Consider the following 24,066-nt stretch of genomic DNA (forward strand, 5'->3'; position numbering starts at 1 on the left):
TTCCTGGCCCCCCATTGACTCCTCCTCCTAATGCCCTCCCCCTTGCTGGTCGATCCCACCACCCCCCCGCCCCAGGGTGCCCCCTTCACCCTGCAGCCGCGCTGTTGTGGTCCTTGTTTATTCTGGAGGCCTGTAGGGCCTGGGGCGCCGGGGTACTGCTCCACGACCCTCTCATGTCTCCTGCGTCTTGCACTAACAGACCCTGCACGTTTAGACTTGCTCTGTGAGTGGTACTGCCCCATGGGCCCCCTTGGGGAGCACTAGTGCCAGAAAACCAGCAAAAGCCCAGGGCGCGCTGCCCCACCTCCCCCCACCCCCCACCCCTCACCTCTCACCCCTCACCTGGCTCTAGGCCCCGCCTTTTCCCTTATTTCGCTGGCCTGTTGCTGGAGTTCTTCCACCGCCTTCTCTTCCCGGGACATCTCCTGCTTTGTCAGCATCCTTAACTGCCCTGGCCCCTCTTGGCCTTTGCTTCCCCCGAACCCCATTGTATAGGAGGGTCCGAGGTATTTTTCTGGGATAGTTCTGGGATTTAGGATTGTATTGTCTGGCCCAGTTAATAATGCACTTAGAATTTGATTTTTTCATAAGCACCCTTCTAAGTTAAGCAGGATGAGTACATTGGGATCTTTTTTTCACAAAAGAAACTAAGGCTGAGTTAAAAGTCCCTTAGCAAGTCAGAATCAACCCCAGGATTCTCCAGCTACCATAAGGAGCCCGAGGTGGAATATAGTCTGAAAGAGACTGATGGGCAGCCTGCATCTTAAGACATTGGAAACTTTTTGGCATATCATTGTATCCCTAGCACCTAACCAGGCAGGCATCTGGCACATGCCACCTCCTGCAGACCAGGTCCTGGCCTTGGGGGGGTGGGGCGTGGGGCGGGGAGGGGTAGTGTGCTGTAGACAGGCCCAACAGTTCCTGCCCTCCAGGAGCTTAGCTTGGGTTTTGTTTAGGAGTAGCATAATGGTAGAACTCCATCTGGACAGTTAAGTATAAAAGGTGCAAAGTAATGGGGGGAAGAAAAAGAACCCAGGGACTAGCATTGGTCTCCAAGAGAAGATGACATCAATGGAAGCTCTGTTAGCCTGGGTGTAGAGAGGAGGTGCAGACCCCAACCTACCCCTTCCCCCTTCCCTAGATTCTTTTAAGGTTTTCTGGTTATGAGTGCAGAAGACACCAGCTCTACCCAGCCAGTCTCCCTCCTGTTCCCATGGAATACATTGCCTCATTCCCTGCCTTTTAGGAACCATCAACACATGATAACTAGTGGGGCTCAGATGGTAAAGCGTCATTATTTCAGGTCAAGCATTTATTCTGAGTAGGCCTCTGTTACATAGTAGAGGTTAATAAATCCTTGTTGATTGATTCAGGGCCCCACATCCAGGAGAGCAGTGAGGTATAAAGGAGGTAGAGTCCTGGGCCTAGGCAAATCTGACCTTAGACACTAACAACCTGAGTAAACCAGGGCAAGTTACTTGTCTCAGTTTCTTCAGGTGTAAAATAGGGATAATAACAGCACCTATCTCCCAGAGTTGTTGTGATCAAATGAGATAAAGGACTTAGCATAGTGTCTGACCCATTGTAGGCTTCCTAATAAAATGCTTATTTCCTTCTTTTCCTCCACAGCCAGTTTGTGACAGAATAGAGAGGAGGGTTCTGGTCATCTGGTGTCCTAGACCAACATACTTTCCCCTATCACAAACAAATTAAGATCTTCCCAGTCCTTTAAGACTCATAGCCTAGTCCTCCTAAACTCCTCCCTCCCTTCCACTGACCCGATATCCAAACTTGCCAGAGCCTGTCAGTGTCAGCTCTGCAGCCTTTTTCCAATATGCCACCTCCTTCTTCAGACCCTCATTGCTTCAAACCTGGACTACTGCAATAGCCCCTTTGTGGTTCTGCCCCTACTTCAATCCCTTCTCCATTCAGGTACCACATGGTTTTCCTAAAATACAGTCTGCTGATATCACCCCCATCCCTCCTCTATAAACTCCAGTGGGCTCCCTACTTCCCCCAGGAGCAGATCCAGAATGTACTGTTTGGCCTTCAAAGCCCTTCATAACCCTGTCCCATCCCCCTTTCTAATCTTACTGCATTCTTCTCCAAGTACTCCTCAATCTAGTGATGTGGCACACAGTTAAATTATATGCTCCTTTAGAGCACAGACTGTGTTTTGCCTTTTTATATCTCCAGCACTCAGTGCAGTGATTGTTGGTATGGGCTTAAGAAATATTAAGTGATTAAATAGGTGTGGGTCATCAAAAACCTCTGCTAAAGTCTGATAGCTATATATATATAGGGAGTTTTCAAGGAACATTGATTAAGGGCCTCATGTGCCAAGCACCAGGGTTGCAAGAAAAGGTAAAAATGGCCCCTGCCCTCTGCTGGGGGAAAACTTATGTACAAAACAGGTACAAGTCAAGTAAAGAATATTTTAACCAGACCAGTTGGAAATCATCGATTTAGGTAATGCACTCGGATTGGGGGGGGGGGGGGTAGGCGGGCAGGAAAAGTTTCTTTCAGAGCCTGAGATCTTTGACTGAGACTTGAAGGAAACCCCCAGAAGGAGTGATTTCTTGGATTTGGGGGCCAGAATGTTATGGAAATGATATAAATCAGACTGAATGTGAAGTAAAGAATGTGAGTGGGACATTTGTTTTCGAGCACCCAGGTGGATTTCCTTCTGCTTTTGAGTAGCTCTCTTCCTATAGTCTCTATAGTCCCTACTACTTAATCTTCCGAAGTTGGCCTAGTGTACTGAGATATTAATTGACTTGCACTAGAGAAATTTCTAATAATAATCTTTGATGAATTTAAACAGACCTTCTCCACAATTAATTCCACTTTGTGTTTCACCTAAAATTAGAAAACTTATGAGTACAAAGCCATGGAGGCCCAAGGGAGGGGGACACTTTAATGTCATTTGCATCAAAACTCATTTTAACCTAACTATATAATAATAATAGCACACTTTCGATAATACTGATTTATGGTTTATTGAGTTTCTTATCTCACAGCAGCTTTGAGAGGTGAGAGACATTCCAGGTAGCAGGTGTCATTTAGGTGGTGAGTTCTCCAATCTAGGCCATGGTACAGAACTAAAATATCTACAGAATTTAATGTAAAAGTGTCTATTCTAAGCAGAACTCAGAAGGCAGCATGAGGTCAGGGTCAGAGCTGACCCATACTAATTGACTTTGGGACCCTCTGAAAGTCACCAAATTTCCAGAAACATGAAAGGCTGAAAAGGGGTCCTTGTGCTTGGATGGGTAGAGGATTGTCTTCATCCCAGCTCTCCTGGCTCCCTTCCTCTCTTATACCCTATGCTAGGCCAACCACCAGCCTACAGCTGCTACTGAAAGGTGCAAAAACATATGGTTTCTGGGATTAAGGGAGAGCTGAATCTCTCCTGGGTCTCTCTATAGGAGGTGACTGCCACATGGTCATTTTAGCCAAAATGGGATTCAACCCAGGTCTTTCCAGGCCGTGTCCATGTTCTTTTATTTTTTTAACTCTTAATGATTCTAAGAGTGGTAGGGCTTGGCAGTTGAGGTTAAATGGCTTACTTACCCAGGATTACACAGGTAAAAAGAGTCTGAGACCAGATTTGAACCTAGGACCTCCTGTCTCCAGGCTTGGTACTCTATCCACAGAACCACCTACCTGCCCTCAAATCCATGTTCTTTGAGTGATACTACATTTCCTTCCTAATAGATGTGTCTTTAAGTGTATCCTATCTGGAAGGAAAGGGCTGAGTACTTTTTAATCATTGGTGGAAAACATCCAGGGTATTTTTGCCTTTTTCTGCTCCATTAAACAAATAATTTATTAAGCATTTATTGTATATAATCCCACAGTCTCTTCCCTCAAGTTGCTTACATTCTGATAGGGGGAATAGAACTCAGATACATAAAGACAGTTGGAGGGGCACTAAGACATTGGGGCAACTCTGAACTGAGCTTTGAAAGAAATAAAGGATTCTTGAAGTAGAAGTTAAAAGATGAGTATTAAAGACATTGAGGCCATTAATGGAATGTGACTTTCTAGTTCTAGGAATAGTCAGAAGGCTGGATTATGTGGATATAAAGATAAAGGGGAATGAACCTAGAAACACTGGGAAGGCCAGTGCCCTAGAGCCCAGATGGTGGAGGGATGGCTTTTAATGTTAAGCTGAGTGGGTGTTTTATTTTAGAGGCATTCGATAACACCAAAGATCCTCAGATTAGAGGATGACATAGTTAGATTTATGATTCTAGAAGATTATTTTGGTTTCTGTGTAAAGAGGATGGATTGGAGAACAGATAGACAAGAAGGGAGAAAACTAGGCTTTTTTGAATTTTTTTCTTTTTAACTCCTCATGTGAAGAAAGTTACATAACCTGTCTGGATCAAATATAGATGGCAAGAATAATACACTGGGTTAGTGCCCATTTTAAAGCATATTTTCTGATACTCAGCCTAGTATTCTTGGCCCTCCACAATCTAACTTTCAGCCTGTGTCTCCAGTTTTATCTCACTTTATTCCCCCTTATACTTTCTACCAGACTTGGCTTACTAACTAGATCCCAGATTCACATGGTCCCTTATGCAGGAAATTCACCCCTTCCCCACCTCTAACTCTCAAAATTATTGTCCTTCAAGGCTCAGCTTTGAGTACCTTCTTATTCTTCCCCATTTGCTAATACTGTTCTCCCCCACCTAAAATTACAAGGTGTTTATCTCTAGACATATATTCTACTACCCTCCCATCCCTTTAAGTTACTTCTTTCTATGACTATTGACAAACATTTCTTTTCTCATCCCAACTCTACCCTACCTTATCCCCGCCCTAATAGAAACTCTTTGAAAGCGGGAAATGGTTTTTATTGTTTATTACTAAAGCCTAGCACCAAGCCTTGTATATCAGAGGCATTTAATAATTGTTTGTCGAGTTTAATTGAACCAAAACCAGTTTGGCCTTTTAACACTAGCTTTGTTGAGTACCAAAAGACTAGAGAGCAATGTGGCATCTGACTCACTGGTACAAGTGATCTCCTCCTGAGAGGGTGGCTCATTTTTGAGCCTGAGAACTCAGCGTTCATTGTCCTTATATTGCACTTTAGAAATCAAAGGAGGCATTGATAATCTTAAGCTTATCATTCTAGATACAGTTCAATGGTTTGGGGAAGTAATAGAACTTAAGAAAATAAATCAAGATTGTAGAGTTGGAAGGGATCTTCACAATCACTACCTGTGCACTGGCCTGTTACCAAAAGAAAATCCATTTGGGAAGATTCTATATAACTCCTTCCTTCTGCTTAGGACAGAACACAGTGTTCCCAAAACAATGCAGTCAAGCTGTAAAACATTGCAGCCTGTAGCTGTGCTATAGAGTTGGTAGCATTGGTGGAGAGGAATAGTCATCTTCCATGTCTCCTACTTTCTTCAAGGGAGAAGGGAGCAAGTATTTAATTGCTTACTATGTACTAGGCTCTGTGCTAGGTGCTTTTAAAATGTTCTTTCATTTGAAGAAATGGAATTAGAATTAAGACCTAAAAGAAAGTTCCCCCCCAGAATTGGGCCCATTAGATTGCAGTCTTCTCTTAACTGGTTGTTGCTATTGTATAAAATCTACAATCTGCTGGGGGGGAAAAGCCTAAGACTTTCTCTTTTTTAAAACACTTACCTTCCATATTAGAATCAATCTTGTATATTGGTTCCAAGACAGAAGAGCAGTAAGGACTAGGCAATAGAGGTTACGTGGATTGTCCAGGGTCACACAACTAGGAAGCATCTGAGTTCAGATTTGAACCTAGAACCTTCTGTCTTTAGGTCTGGCTCTCTATCCATTGAGCCACCTCGCTGCTCTGCCCAAGATTTTCATTTCTTGTTGGTAACTAACTGATGTGTGGACATGCCATCTCTTTCCTTACCAGGGGTCTTCTGCCAGTTTGCACATGGTGAATCGAACAATAAGTTGAGGGACTTTGGTTTTCACATTAGTTTGTTATGTTCTTTACTATAAAAATTCCTTCAGTCGTTTGGAGGTGAATGTTCTCAGATTCAAAATTTTCTTCTTTGAAGAGGACAGAACTGGCAGACCAATTTAGCAGTTCACATTATCCAGAAAGGGAAAATTGTGTATCCAGATTTTCTTTTTCCCTCTAATTCTTATTTGTATGGTGTCTAATAACTGAAATACCTTGTTTAACGTGAACTTTTTTTATCTGTAAGTATTAATCTAAACTGCCATGATTTCCCCCAAAAAATCTTAACTTGTATAGAACTTGGGTGTTGGCTGTGACTTACCTACATTGTGGCCTATATTTAGACTGATCTGAATCCTTCCATGTTGGCCATTTTAGCATGTTCTGCTTTTGTCAGGGCTTAAATGGCACCATGTTCCCCCTAGGGGAGGGTGCTGATGGGGTCCTTCAGAAGACCCTACTGTGCCTAATATCAGTACTAGCATTTAGGGCAGGGATCTGCTTCCTATTAGTCTCCGGTCTGCAGTTGTCTACCAAAGTTCACCTCTCAGATCTCCCTATTTATACCATGCCCCTTTTAAATATCAGTATTTCACCAGAAATATGCAGTTGACCAGAGAAGATGGAAAGGAAAAGGAGCCATTTATTTGATTACAGTCATCTTGTCTCACATTAGCTTCAAAAGTAAGCTTTTAAAAAGCCTTTCTAGACAGTGCAAACATCTCAGTGTTTCCCCTGACCCCTGCCATCCTTTATTCTTTCAGTAAAATACCTTCCAGTAAAGAATTTCTAGCAGAAACTACTAACTTTGCTTTCTTTTTAGCCTTTTGGCCTTTTGGTAATCTCCTCTGATTTTCTAACTCCATAGGAAGAGGAGTTGTACGCCTGCCAGAGAGGCTGCAGGCTGTTTTCAATTTGTCAGTTTGTGGATGATGGAATTGACTTAAATCGGACCAAATTGGAGTGTGAATCTGGTAAGATGACATGTTAATGACATTTGATGTCCTTTTTCCTTTGTTACATTAATTTATTTAAAGAATATCAAGCACCTTCTATTAAATAGTCTTCTCTACATTTTGCACTTGTCACAGTTTCTGTAGCTGCTGCTCCTAACTGCCAGATTGCTGACGTTTCTGTAATTCCATCTCATTTCTGGGACAATGTTGGCTTTGTGATATAGTTAGGATGCCTTTATTTATTTTACCAACCCTTTGGCTTAAAACAAATGAAGTGGCAATTACTGCTCTCCTAATTCATCACCACATCTTCTTAGATGGTATCATTTTCCTCTTTAAGATTTTCAGTCATAGGTTAGTTGGCACTGACTGTCTCTCAAGGTTTGCTGAATTAGGCCTTTGACTAAATATTAAATAGTGTATTCTCTGTGGATCCTTCCAGGAAAGAGAGTAACTGGAGTTCTTTCATCAGTTAAATCACTAAACACAGATTTCGCTGGAAAAGCTCCAACCAAGGGATAACTGTAAGCAGAGGCAGTGGCAGTTATTTTAACTTTTTTAATGTCATATAACCTTGGTCTATTCCGTTCATTTTGTTATATATATACACACATACACCCTTACCTTCTGTTTTGGTATCAGTTCTAAGACAAAAGACCAACAAGGACTAGGCAATTGGGGTTAAGTGACTTGTCCTTAGTCACATAACTAGGAAGTGTCTAAGGTCAGATTTGAACCTAGGACCTCCCAACTCCAGGCCTGACACTCTATCCACTGTGCTATTTAGTTGTCCCTGTTTATATCATTCTCACCATCCCAATACTGTGTCAGGAAAAAGTAATTGGGTTAATGGACAGAATAAAAGGCCTGTGTCTATTATATGTATCTCTATAGTAGTAAATAAATAAAGTAGACTTTATTTTCAGTTCAAGTTTTTGAGTTACAGATATTTTAAAATGTTCCCAGTGGCTGAACAAATTGTGATATCTGTTGGTGATGGAATACTACTGTGCTAAAAGGAATAATGAACTGGAGGAATTCCATGTGAACTGGAACGACCTCCAGGAATTGATACAGAGTGAAGAACCAGAGACGGATAAACTGTGACACAATAGAACGTAATGGGCTTTGCTACTAACAGTAATGCAATGATCCAGGACAATTCTAAGGGACTTATGAGAAAGAACTGTGGAAGCAGAAACAGAAAAAAAAAAAACCAACTTCCTGATCATATGAGTTGATGGGATATGATTGGGAATGTAGACTCTAAATGATTACCCTAATGCAAATATTAATAATATGGAAATAAGTCCTGATCAATGACACATGTAAAACCCAGTGGAACTGCTCTTTGGCTATGGGAAAGGGGTGGGAGGAGGGAAGGGAAAGAACATGCTCCATGTAACCATGGGAAAATATTCTAAATTAATTAAACATAAAATGTTCCCAGCTTTCTCAAAGTTGCATTTTTAAAATTTAGAATATTTTTCCATGGTTATATGATTCATGATCTTAGCCTTCCTGAAGCTGACAAGCAATTCCACTGGATTATACATGTATCATTGTTAGAACCTATTTTCATGTTATTCATATTTGCAGTAGAGTGATCTTTTAATGCCCAAACCCCAATCATATCCGCATTGAGGCATGTGATCGAGCTTATGTTTTTCTTCTGCCTTTCTGCTCCCACAGTTCTTTCTCTGGCTATGGAGAACATCTTTGTCATAAGTTCCTCTGGATTGTTCTGGGTCATTGCATTGCTGCTAGCAGAGAAGTCAGTTACATTCGATTGTGCTACAGTGTATCTGTCTCTGTGTACACGATGTTGTCCTGGTTCAAAGTTGCCTTTCTTGCTTAATTGTTTTTTTAATTTTTTTAATCTCTTTTTCTTTGTTCTCTTAAGTAAATGGTATGGTAACAATGTCACAATCCTAGTAGGGGGTCTGGAGGCAGTTTGTGCTCACCCAGATCCTAAAAAGAAATACTGTTTCTGGGCCAGTGAGAAAAGCCCAAAGCTGATAGTCTAAGAGAAACCTGGGTTTGAGTCCTGAGTTTGCCACACACTAACCAAAGAACGACCCTGGCCAAGTCATAACCCCTTTAAAACAGCTTTTTTCTGTAATGGCATTCATAAAACATTTTTAAAGCTTAGAAAGCACTTTTCTCATGAAAAATTTTGCATTAGTTATTGCAAATGTTATGGACCCTGCCTTAGTTACTGTCCAGGTGTCCTGTTCAGATCTGCAGGTCATCTGTCCTGATCAAATCCAGGGCTTTCCTCTAATAAAACAATACTCACTCCATTTACGTAAGTAAATTAGGAAGTGCTGTGGCCCCATGTGCTATTGAGTAGTGTTGTATTCTGAATACCGTCTCCTGGAACTGTCTTCACCAGCTTCTCTCAGCATAGCATTTGAGGGTTTTCAAAGCACTTTGATGACCCCCTTAGCCATGTAGAACTCCTATTCCTGCTTTGCAGGTGAGAAACAAGCTTTCGGGAAGAAAGAAGACAAATGACTCACTCACAGTTATGTGGCTAGTAATTGACCGGCCTGCTCTCAGACCTCTTCTTTTTCTTTTTCTTTTTTTTTAAACTTTGACTTCTGTCTTAGTAATAACTCTAAGACAGAAGGGCAAGGGCTAGGTAGTAGGAGTTAAGTGACTTGCTAGTCACGGAGCAAGTACATGTTTGGGGTCAGATTTGAACCCAGGTCTCCCAACTTCAAGCCTGGCTCTAACCACTGGATGACCCAGCTGCCCCTTAGTTCTCTTATTCTTGTCTCTGGATTTTCATAGAGTAGCTCCTGATCTCCCCCAACTCCACTGATAGGTTCAGAGTCCAGACAGCTCACTTCATTATGCTGCTCACAAAAACTACTTAATCAGTGCTCATTGATTGAAATATGGGGCTTCACAAAAATAACCAAGTGGCGAGGCCTTAGTCTGGGCCACGTTTGGATTCTGTTGCGAAGCACTGCAGATCAGAGCCTCACATACCTTCCCTAACGCTTGCCTCTCTCTCTCCCTTCCTCCCTCCCTCTCAGCTTGCACAGAGGCGTATTCCCAGCCTGGCGAGCAGTTTGCTTGCCATCTGGGCTGTCAGAGTCAGCTGCCGTTCGCCGAGTTGAGACAAGAACAAGTAAGCACACGGCGGCCCTTCCTAACTTCCCTCCTTTCTGACAGCAGCTTTCTTTAATGATACTAATGTGGCTCCTAACCTGTAGGTCTATCAGCAAATGGGAAGGTGAGCTCATTTGCCACTTACCAGAGTCTCGAGCTCAAAAAAGATATTAACTGCATTGAATAGGGAGAAATATAAAGATCAACTCTGAGATGGGAAAAGGACCTGAAGATTTTAGTAGATTTCAAATACTGTAATGTAGCTGCTCAAAAAGTAATAATTTGAACTTGTGTTAATAGAAATATTAACAGTTATAAAATTAACATTGAAATATTCATAGAAATGTTCAGATTTAGGCAAGATAAAGACCATCCTAAAGATCCATCCTAAGCTTTGGTCAGACCAAATCTAGGATATTATGTCTGGTTCTTAGCATTCAGTTTCAGGAAGAATATGGGTAGGTTTGATGCAGAGAAAGGTGAAACCATGCCTGAAGTAGCATTTTTAGTCAGGCAAAAAGTGAGGAAAGCAAGGCAGGATATTATTCCCTAGAAAATTTGGTTGCTTTGCCTGCCCACTGCTGAGTAGCTAGCTAGGTTCTGGATAGTTGAGAAAGAAATCCAGACTATTAAAAACCATATAAAAATGTTCTAAATCACTAGTAACTGCAGAAATACAACTTGGGGTTTCATCAGAATGGCAGAAATTCAAAATGAGGAAAATGTATTGAAGTAGTTATAGTGAGAGAAAACTGTCACCCTATTGGTCCAGCCATTCTGGAAAGCAGTTTGGAACTATTTCAACTATTTCAGAAAGTCACTAAACTCTGCCTTATAACCTTTGACCCAGCTACACCATGAGTAGGCTCAGACCCAACAGAGATCAAAAAAGGAAAAGGACCTATATGTACAAAACAATAAACCTGGAAACTAAACATGCCAGCCTATTGTAATGGCTAAACAAATTATGATAGTAGGACATAGTGGTGTGTGTCTGTGTCTGTGTCTGTGTCTGTGTGTCCATAAGAAATAACGAGTTGAACAGTTCTAAAGGAATTGGGGAAGATCTCTATGAACTGATGCAGAATGAAGTGAGTAGGACCAGAAAACATTGTATATATAATGATAACATCCTAAAGAAAAATTTGAAAGGCTTTAGGAAATCAGTGTTATTAATCCATGACTCCATAGGACTAGAGAATAAAGCATGCTACACCATCCTTGCCAAAGTAGCAAGGCACTTAAAATGCAGAATGAATCAGGCAAGTTTTGGACATGTCTTTTTTTTTTTTTTTTTTTTTTTTTTTTTTTTTTTTTTTTTTTTTTAATTTCCAGTTTTGGAGATTAGGGCAGTGGGGAGGAGAGGGAGAGAAGAGAGAGAATGAGAATAAATTCTTGCTTACTTTTATGAAACCTCATTATTTGGAATTCCATTTTGGAAACTAATAAATAAGCTGCATTTATTCAGTAAATCATGGGAGATTTACTAATTAGCTTAAACTAATTTAAAGTGTAGTTTTATTTCTGACCATAACATCACTGATAAAGGGAACCCCACAAGTGTGCCAGTTGGCAGAGAAAGTCAGCCTGGGATTCAAGCTTTATGGCATTTCCTCCACCCACATATATCTAAAAGACTTGACCATAATGACAGAGGTTTTGATGTTTTTGTGTCTATAAATATGAAAAGTAGTCTGTGTTTCAGAATTGGCATCTCCTTACAGCTCATGTCTCTGATGCCCAAGATGCATCTGCTTTTCCCTTTGACACTGGTGAGATCATTCTGGAGTGACATGATGGACTCAGCACAGAGCTTCATAACCTCTTCATGGACTTTCTATCTTCAAGCTGATGATGGGAAAATTGTCATCTTCCAGGTGAGAATGTGACTCTATAGACTGACACTGTCACACCTTCAGTAAGTAGCAGGTGCTTGTTTAAAAATTAGAAGTGCTTGGAGCAAGAAGGGATTTTTGAGGACAGCCAATTTCCCTGGAGGAATCCCCCTTTCCCAGGGATTCTGCATGAAATGATTTCAAAGTTGCTTCCTAATGAATAGTCCCAAATAGTTTTAAGCATCTGCCTATGAACACCACGGTAATAATTTTGATCAAATAAAATCATAACTGTTTAATATAACATTCTGTTAAGATAAATAGTTTGATTCTACCTAGCCTAACAAAAATAATAATAGGACACTGGAGCAAAGAGATTAGAGATAATTATTTGATTCATATGGTCCTTTTCCCTTGGACTTGGGTAAGAAATTCTTAGAAAGGGCTTCACTTCACAGAATGCCTTGCTTCCTTCTGTAAATATGAAAAATGATAAAGGCTGCTATAATAATATAAATTAGTATTTTAATTAAAGCCATGTTGATAGATAAAATCATTAGACCACGCGCTTGTAAGCATTCAAAACTGCCGCCTCCATTTTTTCTCCTGTTTCCTGGCCATGGCCTAATCGCAAAAGAGACCACTCCCTCCTAACCCATGAGATTTAAGCTCTCTCCTGCGTCAAGACTTTGGAGACGGAAATCAGTTGGACCATGTTGGATCACGGGAAATGTAGTTTTATACATTTCCCAAATTTCACTTTTTACACTTCCTTTTCAATATTTCAAACATCCTTGTAGACAAGTAACCTCCCTTGCCAGCCTATAGACTTCTCAGTATATCCATAAATGATAGGGTCATTGAAGTGAGCATTTTATCGTTATTATGAAGGTCTGGTTGTAAAGAGTGAAATGACTATTTTGTTCATCCTAGGCCCTGTAATCCCTTCTACTCTTAATTCGGAAACTGGTAGATTAATAACAGAAGACATGCTTACCATTTCAGTCACAGATCCCAAGTGCAAGGGGACAGGCAGCAGCTACAGTATCTGTGTGGTTGTGATGGTGATTAGCAGAAGGAGCCACTAGGAAAGAGAAACTAAAATATGGAGGTTGTCTAGTCCACCTTCCTCATTTTACAGGTGAAACAAATCTAAGCTCCCTGAGGTAGTAGGAAAGAGGGGCAGACCTGGAATGTAGGACTAGCCTCTGGCTCCATTCATACCTGCTCTCTTTCCCCTGAGCTCCAAGAAGGGAGCCTGTGGAGAGGTGATCCCACTCCCTGTACCCTCCTCGGTAATGGCAGATCAATATGGACATTCCTATAACACTTTGCCGGTATGAAATTGAATGGAGATTCTCCATGATTTACTCTAACCTATTGATAGCTCCATCCTGATCTCTATGGAGTCTTCGGCAAGGGGGTCTGCATCACAGCTGAAGCATGTTCATTTCTGTTGCATACAAGATGAAGTGATAGTTTGAGGAGATAGCAAGTGTTAACTTGTTCCTGGGTGGGCTTTGGGCAGCAGGCTACTTACTTACCCTTTGATTCTCTTTCAGTCTAAGCCAGAAATTCAATACCCAGCCCAAGGGGATCGAGATCACCCTGCACATGAAAAAAACACACCTTTAAAAAAAAAGGCCTGTAAGTTCTGTCTCAAAACTGTCATGAAAAGACTGCTATAATCTACTATATCCACATTTGTTGGTTTATAACTTCTTTAGAGCAAAAGGACAATTTTTTAAATTCCCATGGAAAAAGGAAGCTCTTTTGGGGGAAAGGCTTTCTTCCCTTTGTTCTCATAGAGGAGAATGAATCAGTATCCATGTACAGCAGCAGAACAGCTAGCACACAGCCGGTGGGGGGGGGGGACAGACAGAGAGTGAGAGTGTCAGACAGACAGACGGAGAGAGGGGGGTGGGAAGAGAAGAGAGACCTGTCACAAATCAGTGACGGCAGTCATGTTTGGTTTCTCATTTGCTAGAGAGAGCTATTATCATGAGAGCATCGTGAGGTTTACAGTGTCCCATTTGTTCCTACATACATAGAAACATTCACTGTGACCCTTCAGGAAGAGGATCCCAGATGTGCATCTAGAAGAGACTTGTGCAAGGCCACGTAGCAAGTCAGTGACAGGGCTTGGGATTCAGACCTAGGTCCTCAGTCTCCAAGTCCCGCACACTCTACTCTAGCCTCTCAGGGTTGTGAATTTTGGCAAACTGTATTCTAATGTGCCTTATCCATTGGTGTTTCAGCAAATCCACAGCCAGCAGGCTCTCAAACCCACAGAGGCTACTTTGAAGATGGAGAAAGTGACAGCTTTTTTAAATGCCTCTCTCTGTATGTAGTTCTCATTTATTTATCTTTCTGGAAATATGATCTGCTTGGGGCCTGAGGGATGCTATATTCTATTAGTAAGCTATTTTAATAGTAAAGTCATTTTTCCCTTATGTTTTCCTATATTTCCCCTTATTTTTAGGGTTGTTTTGGTTTCTTTAAAACCTAATATATGAAAAAGGCCAAGAAAAGAACATGAACACATTACCAAAGGTTTATTGTTTGAAAGGATTCCCCAGAGGATTTCTCTTAAACAGCAATGCCTGCTACTTTTAAAATACAATTTAATTTAAAATTTCCCTGTACTATTCTATTTCCTCACTCTTCTTCTCCCCCTCCCTTACCTCCCCCCCAGTAATACTTACTACTGAATTCCAACAACATGAGAGGAATTTCTTTACTATGTAAAATGATTTCTTTCCTTGGAAACATATTGGAATGCCCCATTTCCCTCTGCCCCCTTCCCTTCCCAGGTGCAAGTTGACCAAGGCTTTTACTACAGCTCTATACATTATAAGATAACATCCACAGAGCTATCATTCAGCCAGTATTAATTAAACACCTACTGCATGCCCTGAAACTAGGCACAGCAGTTCAGAGTGCAAAGACTGAGGGAGCCCCTACTTGAAATGAACTTCCATTCTAAACAGTACAGAATGGTCTGGAAGGTTCAGAGTGCCTTCCTGAGCCATTACCCTCCCCTGTCTGAGAGTTAGGCTCATGCCACCATTCCATGGCAAGAAGAGACTACCATCAGGCTATACTCCTTCCTTCCCAGATGGTTCATACCCATGGTGTGCGGGATGGTGCTTCCTAGTCAGGAAGCACCCCACTAGACGAGGGCAGGGGTTTGGAGCGTGCATGGTTTGCTCTCATTAGAAAGAGGCTCCCATCTTGTTCTGTGGAGTTTTAAGTTGCCTTCCCTACTGACCAGGAACTCTGGCTGGATTGTGACCATCACCCTCGTACTCTCAGTGCTGGTGTTGCTCTGGATCTGCTGTGCCACTGTTGCCACAGCCATGGAACAGTATGTGCCACCTGAGGTGAGTATGGGGCAAGGGGCAGGTCACTGTGAATGCCTCTGCCAATGGGATCTTCTTTGTGGGGACAGAATGTAGGAGGTTCTCTAGGCCTGGGCCAGGCCTGGAGGCTCAGTGAACTAAGGGCCTCATGTCCAAGAGGACAATTCACGTTTTAGATTATGGAGCGGCATGGGAGTGTACAAAGGCCTCAAGGTAGAAGATGGATTATCTCATTCAGGACCGCATCTGGGCCATGAAGCTAGACCTTAGAGTTTGGGAGGTGCAGCAGTGTGCAGACTGTCTGGGATGGAAAGTCATCTGGAGCCAGCATGAGGAAAGGGCTTTATAGGCCAGAGAGTTTGGGTTTGACTCTGGCAGCAGCAGGGCAGACGGCGTGGGTTGGAGACAACAGTGAGAAGGAGGCAGAGGAGGCCTTCTAGAGGGCAGCTTCTTCAATAAGGCTTGGCGAACGATTAAGAGGGTGTCACACAAGGAAAAGTCCAAGACAGCTCCACAGTGGGGAGTGGGTGATGGACAAGCCAGAGAGGAGAAAAGGACCATCAAGGGGAGGGTGCAAGGCCAGCTCTCATCCCAGGAAGCAAGCACAGCACCAACTAAGCAAAGAAGCCAAATCCTGCTCTTTGGCCATGCTTTGAGAATTCATTAGTGAAATCATGGGCTAAGTTAAAAGCCCTAGGTTCAAGGCAGCCAGTTTTTGTTTCTCACAAAAATTAGGGATGCAAATTTTGGTAGGACAGCCAGAATGCATATTTCTTGCCTCGTTTACCACAAAAATAACTGAAAATTTAATACTAAAAACATTCTGATTTCTTGGCCCACAGCCATTTCTTGAAAGTGCTTGTTGTCCAATAAAATCCTTTTGTTCTGTTTTATTACTGGAGCCATGAGCTGTCGAGTGTGAGTTATCCCTGATCTGCAGTGTCTGGGACCCAAAGTAGAGGTGGTTCCGTGGCATTTCCATGTTATTTACAAATGCCATCGTGTTTCAAAGAGATCATAAGCCTCTGGAGGGAGATCACATTTTTCTGGACTTTGTAGGACCTAAAACTGGGTGCTTCCTCCAGAAAGATGCTGCTGACATTATAAGGGTGGCTGGCTGTGGGGAAGCTTGGAAGGGGGACCCTTCCCTTCCTGTAGGGTCCAGGAAGCCATGAGATGACATCTTTAGCACATTTCCCCATTTTGATGAGTTTGCTTTTAAAGCTCTGTATGGCGCAGTGCCTTCCCCATGACACAGCAAGATGTGGTTATGGCCCTGCCCTGGTGGAGTGTTCACTCTAGAAGGCAGATAAGACAGGCATAAAGGCAGTTGTGCTACAAGTTAGAAAGTGATCGCTATCAGGAGGTGGGCAAAGAGGAGGATGGACACGGTTTTCAAGAAGTCAGAAGAAAAGAGCACCTGGCAGAGCTCCTCTGATACAGCCAGGGCCAAACACCCCTAAAGGAAAGGTGCCAGCTGCTTCGGAAGGCAGCCCCTCCCCAAACCACTCAGTCCAGCACCAGTTCTCATTGCTGAAAGTACGTTCCTCCTTTAAGAATCCTTTAAGATTTGGTCCTTTAAGAATCATTGAAGGAGGGCAGCAGGATGGCTCAGTGGATGGAGAACCAGGCCTAGAGTTGAGAAGTCCTGGGTTCAAATCTGGGCTCAGACACTTCCCAACTGTGTGACACTGGGCAAGTCACTTAACCCCCATTGCCTAGCCCTTACCGTTCTTCTGCCTTGGAATGAACACATAGTATTGATTCTAAGGTGGAAGGTAAGGGTTAAAAAAAAATTTTTTTTTTTTTAAATCATTGAAGGAGCTTAGGAGGATTATTATCCCCAGTTCAAGATAGAGGGAGGGAGGGGATCTCCCTTCCTTAGAAAGCTGATACCTAAGGTAAGTCATCTAGCAAACTTTCCCTAACAGGACCAAGGAGAGAAGCGCTGGCTTTTGGACTGCCCCCCACCTCCCCAGATCCCTGGGAGAGCAGGGGTATAGCTGGCTGATACAGATGTTCAGTGGTTCCTTGATAGATCATGAAGTAGGAGCATTAGAGGCCCCAATCTCCCTCTGCCTCTCCTCAAACATTCCTTTTCCCTTTCTTGACTCTTCATGGGAAGAAGCTCCATAGTTGAGCTTTTAAGTAAATAATAAAAGCTTATTGGTCACCACATTCCTCTCTAGCCTAGACTTAGAGGAGCCATGGATGGAGGAGTTCACAGAAGCGCCGCTGTGTAACTGTGTGGATTTGTCCTTTCTTTTGACCACATCTCTCCCATGTAATTAGCATTTGTGCCTCCAGTGAAAGGCTTCCTTTCCACAGCAGCTCAGGCCTTGTCCTCACCCCTGGGTTTTCCCAGCTGACCTAAGTTTTGACTGAATGCCTTGCTCTCCCCTTCCTTTTGTTGCTCCCTGACTGCTGGGATTGTTGGCCAGGCTCCAAACCAAACTTGGTCCTCCCTTTTACACCCAGTGGCAGGAATGTTTGACTGACCTGTGTACACCTCAGATCCAGCCTCTACCCTGCTTTTGCCTTTGTCTCCTCCTTTGCCTTCTCACCTTAATGCATCCCCAAAGAGGGAAGAACCCAGAGGTTCAGGGAAGACTGGATGGGAGACGGCATTTGAACCAGGCCCTTAACAGGTATTTTGGATGAACTGGCCATTTCTTGAGGTAATCTGGAGTTGTGGAAAGAGCCTAGGACTTAATGGACAGAGATGCTTGCTCTGACTCCCACAGAGAGCTGACAGTTTCTTCACTTGTAAAATGGGATCACAAGGTTGCTGGAGGGATTCCTATTAGGAATAGGAGCTGGCATTGGTATTTAGTGCTGGGGGGTGGGGGGGAGAGAGGGGGGTCCTTATGAACTGAAACTCCTTTTTGTTTCAGGCAGGTGATCTTTGAGAACCCCCTTCCCGCCACCCCACTCCCCACCCCCGTAACGAGACAGAATTCAGCCAGGCTGGCTCTTGAACTGTAAATTACTCAGGAGGATGATAGTGTGGAGGGCCATCTGAAGGAGGGGCATTGGAATTGCACTTAAGTAAGGAAGAGAAATAATTGTCCATTTGAATTTTCACCCCCACCCCCACCCCCGAGTGCAGAAATTGACATTATTATCAATAATTGTAGGAGAATCAAATCCAAAAGACTTTTCAGTCAGTCAGCAAGCATTGTGCTTACTGTGTTCCAGGCTGAGCATTCAAGCATGCACCTGGCAGGTAGATAGCTGAATGAGTAGAGCATCAGGCAGACCCGAGTTCAAATCTAGCCCCACACACTTAGTAACTGGATAACCCTGGACAAGTCACTTATCTCTGTTTGCCTCAGTTTCCTCATCTGTAAAATGGGTATAATAACAGCAACAGCCTCCTAACATTGTCTTGAGGCCCAAATGAGATATGTGTAAAGTGTTTAGTAAGTGCTATATAAATTTCAGCTCATGTCTAAGAACAAGTAAAAAGAATCCCTGTTCCCACGTGCCTTACATTCCAACAGGAGGAACAAGTATATATAGAAGTATATGCAGAATAAAGATAATAAAGACAAGAGGAGAGATCAGGCCATGGATTCTGTGAGGCAGAGATCAACTTGGCCTCGGGACCAGCCAGTGCTAAACCAGGGAGAGAGATAGGAGAAAGCAAAAAAGCCCAGTTTAGTTGAGTCGGAGAATGGGAGAGGAGTGATGTACAAGAATTGGGAAGGTTTTAACAGAAGAGTTTGTGGGGAGCCTCTAAAGTTTTAGTAGGATGAGAAGTAGTCAGATCTGCCCTTAAGGCCTTTGGTAGCTATGTGAAAGATAAGACAACTGAAGTGGAGAGAGAGTTGAAGCATGGGGGAAAGAGCAATTAGGAGGCCCTGATCCAAGGAAAAGGTAATGAGGACTTTCAAATTAAGGTGTTGGCTATGGAAAGAGAAGGTGTCAGATGTGAGTTTGTGCCGTGAGGTTAGACACACCACAGTTCTGATTGGATGGGTAGTGTAAGAGGAGAGTGAGGGTTCAAGAAAAGGGAACATCTCCCAAGCCTTCTAATTCCCTGAATCACCTGAAATGCCTTAAATTTTATCACCCATTCCTTCACTCCACTTAATTGAGGAAGGAAGAAAAAGCATTTATATAGCACCTACTGTGTGCCAGGCATTGTATTAAAAGCTTTGTAAACATCCTTTGATCCTCACAACAATTCTGGGAGCTAGGGGCTACTGTTGTCCCCATTTTTCCAGTTGAAGAAGTTGAGATAGACAGGTTTAAGTGACTTGCCCAAGATCACCCAGCCAGTAAGTATCTACAGCAGATCTGAACTTCTGGCTGCCGGCCCAACACTCTGGGCACCATTCCATCAAGCTGCTGACCAGCCACATACTAGATGTAATCATTATCTAGAATTGTTCCATTACTCTAATTTAAGACTATTAACATTCTCTGCCCGAATTTTCTCTCATTCCATTCCATCTCTTCCCTCTACCTTATTTCCTTCTTTTTAAAACCCTTACCTTTGGTCTTAGAATCAGTAGGCAGGGGGGCAGCTGGGTAGCTCAGTGGGTTGAGAATTGGGTCTAGAGACAGGAGGTCCTAGGTTCAAGTCTGGCCTCAGACACTTCCCAGCTGTGTGACCCTGGGCAAGTCACTTGACCCCCATTGCCCACCCTTACCACTCTTCCACCTAAGAGCCAATACACAGAAGTTAAGGGTTTAAAAAAAATTTAAAAAAAAAAAAAAAAAAAGAATAGACAGGAGAGCATACTTGCCTACACACAGCCCAAGACACTCACACTCTCTGTCTCTGTCTCTCTCCCCCCTCTCACTCTCCCTCCCTCTCTCCCTCTCAACCTCCCTTCTTCCCCCTGGACCCTGTTACCCTGTTTCTCATGGTATAACTGACCCTCAGTGCTTCCTCAGGCCATTCCTTGTTATCTATACTTCCCTCACTTCAGCTCTACAATGTCTTCTCCCTTACCCCTTCTTTTGTTATATTGCCCTTTATACACCAGCACCATCTGATCCCTAGGCTCCCTATCCATGAAGCTGGAAGAAGTCCTAGAGCTGTGTGGGTCGGCTGGGTCCCCAGTACAGTAAGGTGATCTCTTTATTCTCCCCTCATCGATTTCCTCTTTCATACCCCCACGAGCTTTTCCAAACTTCATCTCCCACCTGTTAATCAACGACTTTGCCTCAGCTTTCTTAAGAAGGATGAGACCACTGACGGAGCTCCCCCTTTCCTTTATTTCACATCCCTCTGACTCCCATTTTGTCTCCCCCCCCCCATCTCCTTGCCAAGGTCACCCTCTCTCTGTCCTCATCTCCTCCATTCATTCCCTTTTTCTCAGATCCTCAGTCCTTCCCAATTCCTGGTTCCTTCCCTACCTCTTTCAAACTGCCAAGGTATCCCTGATCTTTTACCCAAAAAAACCCAACAACGTTGGGCCAACCTTACCATCTCATCCCCTCAAACTTTCATCTCTCCTGCTTTTCTCAGCTAAAATTTTAGGGAATAAATAACCACCTCTACTTGCTGCCTCCACATCTTCAAACCTTTGCCATCTTGCCTAACTGTTCCCACCAAAGTTGCCAGTCATCTTTGTGGTCAAATCTAATTTCTTTTTTTCGAACTTCATTCTTCTCAACCTTCCTGCACCGTCTGACACTCATGGGAATTAATACGTTTGCCAAGGAGGGTGAGGGAGAGACAGAGGAAGGAAGAAGGCCTAGGACAGAGACAGACAGAGCTGAGCCCCTTAGGAATAACCACTGGTAGAGGCTTTCGAAGGAAGATAAGCCAGCAAAGAAAACTGAGAAGGAGCAGGCAGACAGAAAGGAAGATATCTAAGGGAGAAATGTGGTGTCAGGAGTGTCAGATTCAGCATAGAGGCGGGTGGGACAACTAAGAAAAAGCCAATAGATTTACCCACTAGAGATGGTTGACATTTTGGCATTTCTGGAGAGGACAAGTTTCATTTGAATAAGGAAGAACAGAATTTTCCTTGGATTCTGGGTTCTGGGGGAGGTTGGGGTGTGTTTCATAGGCAAGTAACCCATCAAGAGGGAGGGTTTGAAGAAGAGAGTGGAGAAGAAGGGAAGAGATCAAGGGCACATAGGTTTGGAGTCAGGGGTGACCTTTATAAGAAGGACTAGCACTTGGTCAGAGACTAAGGGACATGAAACCCTAGGGCAAACCCCACTTGGGGACCCAAAGAGTCACACTAAATTGAGTGTTGGGGATAGTTTATGCCAAGGTGTCTGATGATTGTAATACAGGGATAGGGAGTAACAGATGGTTGGACATGAATAATTCACTCGTGGTCTCAAAAGATATTTACCAAGTACCTGTCTGTACGGGGCTCTCGTTTCATTAATATTTGTTAGGAAAAAGAAGATCCAGGCACAGTGTTCTATATCCTCCTGGGAATTTTGACATCCTCATGAGTGTCTTGAAGAGCATTTTTTTTTTAACTTTCAGGGGCTATTATACTATTACATTCTCTGTTGGGTTTTATTATTGATTTTTAGGGGCCTCCCCACATTGTATTCTTCATGTTCACACACACACACGCACACACACTTTCTATCTTAGTAACAGCCCTAAAGTAGAAGAGCAAGAGCCAGAGTCACAAAGCTAGGAAATGTCTGAGGCCACATTTGAACCCAGGTCCTTCTGACTCCAGGTCTTGCTCTCTATCCACCATACCACTTGGCTGCCCTTTATTCATCATGTCTTACTTCTTCCTAAAGACAATGGTCACAAATATGAGTTCTCTCTTTTTTTCGTTTGAGGGTTTTTCATGCAAAGGCTTTATTATTTTTCTGCTTTTGCAGAGCAGCTGACAGTGATGATTGAGACTAAAAATTGAGCAGTGAGATGCTTTGTAGTAATGGGATGACTGGTTATCTGTTGATGTATCCCATGTTGCTTTTACATTGTTCGAATTGATCAAATCATCTTAGAGATTAGAGCTTAGCTAGTCCCAGCAGAGCTGTGTAAGCAGGGTCTTCTGACTGTCTCTTGGCTCCTGCTTTCTCTTGTATTCCATGCCCCTTCATCATCAGCTCTTGTGGCTCCTATGTAATCTAGGACTTGCTGCATCCTGCATCTGATATTGCTCACCAGCCCTCCACAAAGTACCACCCCCATGGTTTACTGTGGCCTCGAGGCTTTGCCAAGGCAGCCCAAGGAGGAATCTAGCTAACTGGCCCCCATTTCCTAAGGCAGAGGAAAAGTGCCTTCTCCATGGGTGACAGGATCAGAAGGCAAGAAGCCTACTCTGTGCAGGGTACTTTCTATTTCTGAGGTACACAGACAAGCCTGGTGTAGATGAGTAGCTTTATCCTTGCCGAGTGGGTGTGAATCCTAGCCCTAATCTCCACCCCTCCTGCCAGACTGCCTAGCGTGGCAGCATTAGAGCCGAGGAGAGAAACCCGCACAACAGAACTGTCTTGTTCACCGTTGACTACAGCAGTAATTGAAGAATCAGATGGGGAAATGGGACCCAAAGTGGGAAAGCAGCAAGCCCGTGTGGGCAAGGGTGCAGAATGGCAAATTCCTTTAGCTTCTTTCCCTTTCCCATTCATTTGGTGCCTCCTGAAGGGCTCAGGGCAGACTTTTGCCTGTTGTTCTCTGTTTGTGGTGTTAACTGAGGGTTAATGATTTTTAAAGTATTCAAGCCAAGACTAGGTAGAGCCGGGGCACAGTGCCGAATCCCTTTTATGACAGAAAAATGAGTCTTATGATAGCAAATTCATGGTGACGTTGTTTTACCGCAAATGTTTAGGCTGCCTTTTGGAGTGAGTGCTTTGCATAAAGTCTACTTATTCATCTGATAGTCTGTTGAGATCCAGCTAGATCACTGGATCAGGGCAAATGATGGCTCACCATTCAAGTTCACACTGGATATTTCCATTGAGCTAGGGCCAAGTAAATTCTTTTACATGATTATAACTTCCATAGGAGATTTTTTTAATCCATGGGATCACTTCATGGGATGCTTTACTCTGCCTAGCTTAGCTGTAAAAGGGAGAGAGGGAAGGAGGTGGCCATCCTTATGTCACAGATGGGCTAACTGAAATTCATCCTGACGGGATGCAAAGTCTTTCAGTCAGCCTGTAATGGAGCTGGTCTTCAGATTCCTCGCCCTTAAAGGGTCCCAAATTCAGGTATTTAGCAATCTTTTCAATATTCCCCTATAAACAGGCCGTTTAAAAGTCACGCTTGATTGAATGGGGGTGGGGGGCTGCTCCATGCCAGCCTGGTGTGTGTCCATTTGCCCAGCCAGCACAGTCTCTGTGCTGTTTTCTAAAGTGCCTTGGTTCATTTCAGAAGCTGAGCATCTATGGAGACTTGGAGTTCATGAACGGCCAGAAGCTGCCCAAGTGCCCACCTTCTTCCCTTGTGGCGGTTAGATGCCAGGCTGAGGATCGCGAAGAAGCTGGGCCTCTCCCTGCCAAAGTGAATCTCACTCATTCAGAAATCTAACGTCGTTTTTTAAAGAAAAGTTAATTTAAAAGACACTCTAACTTTCCGTTCCTGATGTGGCTTTTTTTTCCCATTGGTTTCTTTGGATATGGGGCTTAGGAAATCCGCTGAAAATGCAAATAAAGTTACCAATCTGGGACGGTGGTATTGTCTGTCACTTCTCTGTATGGTCTCTAGTAATTGAAGAGAGAGAGAGACATCCAGGATCTCATGTCTTATTATCTGTAACTGCTTTTCATTGATGTTTGCAATGTGCTTTTATTTCTCCCTTGACTAAGTTCTGTAAGCATGTGCCCCTGCCCCTCCTACCATGATCCTGGCAATCACCCTAATTGATAGAAGGTATATGATA

The 24,066-nt window shown here is 43.2% G+C and overlaps 1 protein-coding gene across 2 annotated transcripts in view; it reads left to right on the top strand.

Annotated features, from left to right (window-relative positions):
* Window positions 1-23,851, top strand: part of TMEM59 (transmembrane protein 59) — a 33,941-nt gene extending 10,090 nt beyond the window's left edge. The window contains exons 2-8 of one of the 2 annotated variants that reach the window (XM_044671699.1): window positions 6,837-6,942; window positions 9,969-10,063; window positions 11,769-11,921; window positions 13,442-13,526; window positions 14,138-14,222; window positions 15,154-15,262; window positions 23,559-23,851. In XM_044671699.1, coding sequence (XP_044527634.1) covers window positions 6,837-6,942; window positions 9,969-10,063; window positions 11,769-11,921; window positions 13,442-13,526; window positions 14,138-14,222; window positions 15,154-15,262; window positions 23,559-23,714 — 789 coding nt within the window. In that variant the 3' untranslated portion in view covers window positions 23,715-23,851. The remainder of the gene's footprint in view (window positions 1-6,836; window positions 6,943-9,968; window positions 10,064-11,768; window positions 11,922-13,441; window positions 13,527-14,137; window positions 14,223-15,153; window positions 15,263-23,558) is intronic. The other variant, XM_044671700.1, reaches the window with a different exon arrangement.
* Window positions 23,852-24,066: the final 215 nt, after the last annotated feature.

The sequence above is a fragment of the Gracilinanus agilis genome, chromosome 4 (assembly GCF_016433145.1).
Source record: "Gracilinanus agilis isolate LMUSP501 chromosome 4, AgileGrace, whole genome shotgun sequence".
Classification (NCBI taxonomy): Eukaryota; Metazoa; Chordata; class Mammalia; order Didelphimorphia; family Didelphidae; genus Gracilinanus; species Gracilinanus agilis.